This window comes from Nilaparvata lugens, chromosome 7 (assembly GCF_014356525.2).
Source record: "Nilaparvata lugens isolate BPH chromosome 7, ASM1435652v1, whole genome shotgun sequence".
NCBI classification, from domain to species: domain Eukaryota; kingdom Metazoa; phylum Arthropoda; class Insecta; order Hemiptera; family Delphacidae; genus Nilaparvata; species Nilaparvata lugens.
Window position 1 is genome coordinate 62,579,607 of NC_052510.1, and position 9,751 is coordinate 62,589,357.

The window sequence follows — 9,751 nt, forward strand, 5'->3', positions numbered from 1 at the left end:
CCGAGAAAAATGCTCAAAGTAAACTGAAAAATATTTATAAAAATAACATATACAACAGAGAATATTTTTTATTGTAGTATTCTTATGTTTTTTATTATTTTTATCTATATGGATATCGAACGGTAATCATTTAACCTCAAAATTCGAATTTTATAATGTATATTTGCTACTTTCTCATTGCTTGCAGTTGAAATAATAATTATCAATAGAAAAGAACTATTATTTATTATTAAATGATGATTATTTAATTATGACTTAGATGAACATTATTCTGGTTTTGGATTTCTAGATTGGGATTTTATCATAAATGTAGGGTAGCCATTGAAATGATTCTTATCTAAATCTAACCACAGTCATTGTTACCAACTTAATTTTTGTTTTGCACTAATCCTCCATAGAACCCACCAACTATTTTGTGTTGTCATGTTGCAAATCTGGAGTACGCAAAGTGACACTTTGCGCACTAGAGCGGAAAAGTGATTCTTTGTGTTCTGTAATCAGTGCAGGAATGGTCACTTTTCAAGGTAACTAGGAAAAGTAAATTTTTAAATCTAGATGCTTTAGACTTTTAACAAAGCTATTCCCCTGCTCCCAGTCATGCCACGTTTTGCTCCACTACTCTAAAAATACAATTAATTATTCTCAGACCATTAGCATAGAGAGAAGATAGCATAAGAAGATATCTCATGGTATAGGGCGTTTATGTTAAATGTTTACGTCGTAGTAGTTCTTTTTCTTGTGATGCTGGTATAGTGAGGTCCACGTTATAATGGCAGTGTTTGATTAGCAATGGTATTGCTATCCTTGTCTATCATTAAACAAAGCGCTATCTCTTTCTCGCTTTGCTCTGTTGCCAGATCGTCTTTTACAATGTAGAATTAATAATTAATTAACAAAATATTTTATCTTAATTATGAAGATTCATTTTTAAGTTATTGAAAAGTATAATTTCTTGTTTCATAAAAAATAAATTGATTATCTTGAACGAGAATGAACTTAATTATTACATCAATAAACCTGTATTAGCTACCGTCTTTAGAAGGCATTGACAAGACAAAGGATCGGCAACGTTGCTCTCCAATCTTTCTTCACTGCTATTATAACGTAGACCTCACTATAGACGCTCATACTGTGCCGTTCTTACACTCTTAGGCTCAACTCACACTTATTCGACTCAGGTCTAGAAGAGACTCGACTCTAGTCGAGAGCATGTGTTTTCAAATGGTGACAGTCGCGGAGACTAGAGTCGACAGGTCTGAGTGTCACCATTTGGAAACACATGCTCTCGATTAGAGTCGAGTCTCTTCTCGACCTGAGTCGTGTGAGTTGAGCCTACACTCCCAACAATAAGTAATAGTTGTTTTGTTTTTTCGGACTGGTTTCTACGGTTTTGCAGATTATTTGACGCCTACTGAGATCGGACTAATAGTCGACAGTAATCGTCTTCAGTAGACAAAAAACGGCTTGAAATTTGGACCGTAAACGACCTACACCATGGAATATCTAATTATGCTATCTTTTCTCCATGCCATCAACTATTAAATAATTCAAATCATTGGTTGAAAGCATTCACTGATAATTGTAGTAAGATGTGTCAAAGTTGAAGAGTCACATCTTCTGGTCTATCCAGTTTCTGAATAGGGCGGTGTTGACATAAACGCCAGGTGTGGCGGTTCCACAGGCTATGATTCCGGTCTGGTAGTAACGCTCCAGAGTGCCTGCTATTGGACAAACCAATGGACCTCCTCCGTCGCCCTGTCAACCAATCACAGTTAGGTTAGTCCGAAGTACACCAACTACAGGCCTCTATTTTGTATTCGCTAGCAGCTTATTTATTCAATACACGTTTTTTCTAATCTATTCCATTGTCTTTGAAAATGTTCGTTACCATGCATTTCTAAGTAAATATTTGAAAAAAAAACACTTTTTGTTAAGAATAATTGAGGAGTACATTCCACTCCAAATGAGGAGATTCATAAGCCTTCATCAGAGTGTTTTTTTTTTAAATATTTGACCGAACGTCTATGTTTAACTCGGATTTTCTTTTCTCTGTCTGTATGTAACGCGTTTACGGCCAAACGCGTTGATAGAATTCGATGAGATATGGCAGGAATATTCCTTTTTCAACTGCACGTCGATGTATACACAAGGTTTTTTTGAAATTTTGCATTCTAAGGAGAATATGAAAAGAAAAGGAATTCCTCCATACTCTGATATCACTATATTCATATATCATCTACTTTGAAGATAGGATTAATCAGACCATATAATTATTCATAATCAATCAGCTGATAAGTGGATTATTCATTGCATGCATTACACACATGTCTGGCCGTTTCTATTTCTATAAGGTAGGTTTTCAATATTTTTAATGGTGCGTGCCCATCAGTATCAATATTCGCACATTTGAAGAACAAATTTAATAGGTGATTGAAAATAAAATAAAAAATGATTTAATGAACTGCTGAAGAAATTTTAATATTCTTGATTGAAAAAAATGATTTTGAAATAGTTGAAGAATATTTTTATCAGATGGAAATATTATCACTGAACTTGATAAATTATCATATTGGATACAAATTCAAACGTGGACTGAGCTTATTAACGTAAGTGAGTTTTCGATCTTGGAGAAAACATATAACAGTTTTTAAGAGTAAATTATGATTCAACTGAATCAACCAAAGACCTCAAAGATCTACCTATCTCTTTAAGGTCTTTGTAATCAACTAGAACAGGTGACATCAGATACTTGTGGATGAGAAAACTGCGTGAGGTCTACTGTTCACAGAACTACTAGTTAGTTACAGTTAAATACAGTCTCTGAATTAGAACACAGTTCTATAGTGAGGTCCACGTTATAAAGGCAGTGGAGAAAGATAGGGGAACAGCGTTGTCGATTCTGTGTCTTGCCACTGCCTTCTATAGAGGATATCTGATAATATCAAGTGTACCTGTCTCGGCTGCATGGTCTTTAAAACTGACTCATGAATCATAGTGATTTAAAAAGGATGTAATTTGACCAATTCGATGTATTTTTTGGAATATTGAATGACCAATAAGATTCTATCCTATTCTCTATATTTTGTTTTCTCCAGAACTGTATTCTGCATGCTTGAAATTATGTGTATGACGTTGACCATGCTTTTTTAAAAAGTGTCCTATGTCGATAAAGCAATTTCTATTTGAAAAATGTCTGTTGACGACGACTTACCTTACAAGTATCACGTCCCAGCTCTCCGCCGGCACAAACAAAACTATCATGCAGTCTGAAAAATTGTCCCAGCCTTGTCTGCCTCAATTTTGTCTCGCATACATGTCTTGAAACAATCGGAAGGTCTATTCTCTTCATTATCACTTGGTACTTCCCCTCTTTGCCTGTAAGTTCAACAAGGAAAGCATATTCAATTCATTTTATTATTAATCACAGGCTATACAACATTAAGCAATGATAAACAGTCATGCAGATTGAAAACATAAAACTTATAACATTCATATACAAACTTGGATTTTAGACTATAACTTTTTAACAAGTGGAAATAAAATTTATTTTTTTATTGATTTGGTGGAGGATCAACAGGCACAGCCTAAAACTGTTCCTCCCCCGAATTTTGATCCATTCAAATAGTCCAGAAAATAGGTTATGCTTTCTCCATTTTATAAAATGTTGTCTAATTTTCTCACCAAACAATCAAAACAAGAAATTTTTAATTTAAAAAGATTGAGATCCAAATTAATAACAAAATTACTCTGACTTGAAAACTAATAGATAATTATATGCCAGTTACAGCTTAATCCTATAAGTTAAATCAAACAGTAATCAATAAAATATGGAAAAATGAAAAAGACTTCTCTTGTTTTTCATGTAATTTTCAACTATTCTTTTCTTTCTCTTATGCCTCTACTTTGCTACTTTCTCTTTCCTTCCTCACTTCCTATTTTTCTTCCCGATTTTATGTCAAATAGCAGAACCAAGTTACATGTTATCCCATTATAATTCTCTTGCATTATTTTTAATTATTGAACACTCAGCCTCTGCGCTCAGGTTTTTTTAACCCTGCAGGGACTTCTCGTATTTATTTTATCCTATTTGATGGTATTTCGTTTTCCATTTTATATTGTAGCTTTTTCTTTTATAACCATTGTCATTGATGTAATTATGTTTTTGGAACAAATAAAGATTTGATTTGCTTCTATGTTTTTTTTGTACAATTATCTCACCATACTCATCCTTGCCCCAGCCTGTAGCAGTGCATGTAGCAATGTTGGGCACTGTGTTGCGGGGTGGAAGGCAAACTGTATTTATGTATTGGACAACTGGAGAGGCCGTTGAAAGACGAGCAGTGCTATATCGTTGTGCAGACCTCCGGCATAGTAGTTCTCGTGCACTATGCTTTCACCCACATTCACGTCGACATGGGGCAGAATTTCGTTCTTCGTTTGAGTGTCCCACTCTCCAGCTCTTATCATCAGATCGTTGGTGTTGCGACTACAGACAACAAACAAAACTATTATAATGTATGAATTCAGAGCTAATTTATTGTATTTATAAAATAGAATTATAGTAGCCTTTGAAATTAATAAAATCATAGAATAAAAGTACAAATTATAACTACGGTACTAGTTTCGGTGATCACTTGGGGTATCATGGCTTGTGCCAACATAGGCATTCCCAGGCGCTATTGCAATAAGCATATAGTAATCCTGTCAGGCAGCCCTCAAGGCTCTTGACTCCAATGAAATCAAGTCCAAATTGGTGTGGGAGTGCCACAAAACGCTCAGCAGGCTTGCAGCGCTCAACTCTGTGCACCTTGGTTGGGTACCTGGCCATGTAGGCATGGGAGGTAACGAGCGTGCAGATGAGCTTGCTAAGCGGGGTTCTAGTATGCCATTCCTTGGCCCAGAGCCGGACTGTGGCATAAGTAAAACAACTGCCTTCCACACAATAAGTAAATGGTCCAGGGACTTACACCACCAACAATGGCAAAAGGCTGCTGGCAGACGCAAGCCCTCGCTTTGGGGAATGTGGAGGGGTTGTACTAAAATTTATGGAATTCAACTTTCGATATTTTGATGTGATTCAGTTCATGTACAGATTTAGAATATAATTTGAAATTACTAGACCGCATAAACCTGTGGCACTAAGAGAATGGTTACCATGATTTAATTTTATAACTTCAAATCTCACATCAAAAACTCTATCTAATATTTTGGTGAGAATATTTTTTCGCTGGGGATGATGCCCACGTCATGGTTTGTATAAGGGTGATGAGACTGATGATGATGATGATGATGATGATGATAATGATGAGAGCCGTGACCTGATATGTGTGAACATACTTATGTTCTCCTGGGTCCCCAAAAACAAATAGAGACTTTTTCAGAGATTCGACTGTATTTCATAACAAAGCTTACCAGACCTTTTTTTGAACAAAGACAATTTTTGGATAGAACATGTTTTTTCAAAAGAGGACTGGTTGTCTGTCCAGTCTGAAACCTGGAAGAAATTATTGTTAGTTTAACTTCAACAATAAGAATATAACAATAGCTAACACTCACACTTCCTCCTACTCCATCGCCTCCTTCTTCCCCTTCCCCTTCTTCTTCTTTTTCTTCCTCTTCTTCTCCTTCCTCTTCTTCTTCTTCTTCTTCTACTACTACTTCTTTTCCTTCTCCTCCTTTTCCTTCAGCTCCTCCTCCTCCATTTTTATCTTCATTTTATTCATCTCTATTTTATTCTTCTTCTGCTATTTCTTCGTGTCTTCTTATTCTTCTTTTTCTTCTAGTAGGAGGAAGAAGAGGAGGTGAAAAAGAAGAAACAAAGAAAGAGCAGGAGAAGAAAATGAAGATGAGAATGGAGGAGGAAGAGGAAGGGAACGAGAAGAAGATGAAGAGCTGAGAATAATAGTGGAAGAAGAAGTGAGAAGAAGGATAATAATTATGAGAGGGAAAGAAAATGATCAGAAGTTCTTCTCTTTCTTCTCCTTATCTGTCATATCCCATCATCACTCCTCCTTCTCTTTATTATTATCATTATTATCATCATTATCATCATCTCATCCTACTCTTTTCTACTCATGATCATCAAATAATATTTTCTTCTTATTTTTCTCATTATTCTTATCATCCTCCTTTTCTTCTCCTTATCATATTAAAGAACTTATCATATCAACAGATTATAGAAAAATAGAAATTATATATATTCATAATTCAGCTCTAGAGTTGTCAGAGCAGAAAGCTACATGTCACAAAGGAATGAAATTGTTTGTCTTTTATAATAGGCCACTAATTGGCCTTTGGTTGTGCTTGCAATATTATTGTTGAGGCTTCCTCAGAAATGAGTTGAAAGCCTGGCAGGCTGCCAGAGTGCCAGTTGCAGCTATAAAAAACCGGATCTAAAGACTGACACTCTCCTTCCATACTCCCATGCCAGCCCACTTTTCTCCTTCCACTCATTACAAGCCGTTACAAGTGACTATTGACATGCTTATGCGATCTGGTGGGACAATGCAGAACTAACTTATGCGTGATATTATAAATGCACTATGTTGTTATTCTCATTATAGGAGTTTTCTCTGATATGATATAAACAAGAAAACTCTGATATCTCACTCTGCAACAAATTATTATTTACTCTGTATCAATCAGCCATAACCCATAAAGAACACTTTACTTACCGGTACTTACTTCCGATGAGTAAGATGTATTGCTCATGGTCTTGGATCGGGGAATCATCAAATTTTCAAATTGTGTCAAACTCTCTTTGTTAAGAGTAGAAACAATCAGATAAAAATGATTTATATAAGTTACTGGATCAGGCTGAATATTGAAAGCTTTACTGAGTAAGCTTGCAGTATAATCATTGATCACATATTTTTGTTTATAATAATATAGTTAGAGATACCATACTGTATGTTCTGTTTTAATACTAAAGATAACCTACACTGCAAAAGTTTTCTATTTCAAGCCATTCTTGTTATAATTTGAGAAGAATTCTTATTCCAATAGTGACTTATATAATAAAATGAGTGATAGCCTACCAATTTACCTTTTTAAAAAAAAATTATGTTCAATCTAAAAATTTCTTAAATCTAATAAAGCTATAAAAATATTAGCATACTACAAAAGCTGTGGTTGTAATTCCTCTCATAGAAATTGAGCAATATGGTAATCAAAATTGAAAAAAACAATAGGTAGGCCTAATTCAAAGCTCAAGCAACTCAACTTTAAACTATATTTTTTGACAATAATTGAAATACGTGTTTGCATTTGACAGAATCCAAAGTCAGGGCAGTGGACTGTGAATGATAGTTGGTATTAATACCTACAAATAAATCTTTGAATTCTGTGCATAAAAATACTGATAGCTTGAAGTGTGGTAAGTACGCCAATAAAAGACCAAATGAGTCAACAAGATAAGATTTAATAATAATAAAATAATAATAGGCAGATGGCCACATACAAAAAACAATTGTAAGTAGATTGAGTCGAAAAATCTTGGGATAATTACAACATGTGATAAAAAACGTTAGAGAAATACAAAATTTAAATGAAATTAGGTCAATGACATTAATGACCATTGAAGCCTGACAATAATCGAAAAGGTATTATTAATGATACCTGAATTGCGAATATAAATTGAGTGCTATAATGAAAAGGTTACTGCTGCAAAATTCAATCTTAATGATTTACAAAAGGAATAATAATAAATGACAATAAGCTGTAGATAGTGCTCAACAAATAGAACACATTAATATAGGCGGCATAGGCCTTCAGTAAATTGAATGTCAAGTTAGACATCAATTGAACAATTAATAGGCGTCGGTGGCCTCAGTGAATTGAATGTCAAGATAGACATCAATAGAACAATTAATAGGCGTCAGTGGCCTAAAAATGACACTTAAGGGCTAAGAGTAGCTATTAAATACAATGTAAAGATTGTCCAGGTTAAATACAGGCGACATAGGCCTTCAATGAATTGAATGTCAAGATAGACATCAATAGAACAATTAATAGGCGTCGGTGGCCTCAGTGAATTGAATGTCAAGATAGACATCAACAGAACAATTAATAGGCGTCAGTGGCCTAAAAATGACACTTAAGAGCTAAGGGTAGCTATTAAATACAATGTAAAGATTGTCCAAGTTAAATACAGGCGACATGGGCCTTCAATGAATTGAATGTCAAGATAGACATCAATAGAACGATTAATAGGCGTCAGTGGCCTAAAATTGACACTTAAGAGCTAAGGGTAGCTATTAAATACAATGTAAAGATTGTCCAAGTTAAATACAGGCGACATGGGCCTTCAATGAATTGAATGTCAAGATAGACATCAATAGAACAATTAATAGGCGTCGGTGGCCTCAGTGAATTGAATGTCAAGATAGACATCAGTAGAACAATTATGTAATACATGCGTAAATGAAAATTGAATAGAACGATTTACGTAACCTGAATAAAATTTTGAAGAAGAGATGCAGCCAGGCAGACAGGCAAGGAATCCGCAGTACCCAAAGGAACAGGACATCAGCAAGCGACGATGTGATCTGGCCATGCGATGACAAGAATGGAAGCGTCCACCACAGCAGGCAAATCCCCCAGTGGAAGTGTGAGCAGGAACATGTAGAATTCCAAACGAATAATCCGACTTTCAAGTTGTGGAATTTTTAGATTGATTTCCAAACGGTAGAGATGATGAACTTGAAATTTTGAGTTTCAAGAGGTGAAGCCAATTGTTAGAAGAATGGCAATTGATGCCCACACGAGGTTGTGAACTTGACAAAGTTTATCAGCGTAAATATGTGAAGAAATCGATGAATAATTGAATCACAATTGAAGAATAGAATAAACGAATTAATTTGGAAGAATAATTCACTTTTAAAAACGTTCCGTAGATCAGATGAATATGGATAAACGCCTACACGAGGTTGCAATCTTGACAAAGTCTATCAGCGTAAATAAGTGAAGAAATCGATGAATAATTGAATCACAATTGAAGAATAGAATAAACGAATTAATTTGGAAGAATAATTCACTTTTAAAAACGTTCTGTAAACTAGATGAATTTGGATGAAAAGTTTAGACCGGGAGCGAGATGTGCACTCACCGACTAGACTCCATTGAAAGACAAGAAGACAGACCGACGCTCAAGCAACAAAAGGAAAGCGGAAATGTCAGCCACGTACATAACACGTTTACAATCGTTTGGTGAAAAAGTAGCAAATATCTAGAAAGTAAGATGCCTAAAGACAAAATAAATTCCAAAAAATCGAATAGTACAAATATTAAAATTGAAACGACAAATAACACGACGAATAATATAGGAAACCAACTTGATTAGAGCAGTGCCGTAGAACCGTGACTGTGACGTCACCGGACAGCGCAGACGGAAAATGACGACATGATGTCCACGTAGTAGCGGAACGAGTAACAAGTGGAACCGTTACAATAAATGCTTTGTCAGATTTTACAGCATTTGAAAAACTATTTAAAACAAGGGTAAAATATCCTACAAATTGGTTAACCAATGACTAAGAATATTAAGAGAACTCAATGATTACTACCCTTGAAATTCATGATGAAGGATAAAAATTGTATTGGTAAAATAAAATAACAACCCTTTATTCGAAAAAGTAGTTATCAGTTGAATTATAAACGTTTATTCATGAAAAGTTCCATTCGACATAGGGATTTCAATGTAAACACGGGTTGAAGTGTACGCTTTTGAACAGCTGATCGGCTGTATGTTCTG

At 35.0% G+C, this 9,751-nt stretch overlaps 1 protein-coding gene across 1 annotated transcript; it reads right to left on the minus strand.

Moving 5' to 3' along the window:
* Positions 1-24: 24 nt before the first annotated feature.
* LOC120352498 (phenoloxidase-activating factor 2-like) lies at positions 25-9,328 on the minus strand. Its single transcript, XM_039433354.1, is given in 5 exon segments — positions 25-1,755; positions 3,212-3,375; positions 4,219-4,317; positions 4,320-4,486; positions 9,107-9,328. Coding segments are annotated over 5 exon segments (591 nt in total). The 5' UTR covers positions 9,121-9,328; the 3' UTR covers positions 25-1,608.
* Between the last annotated feature and the right edge of the window lie 423 nt (positions 9,329-9,751).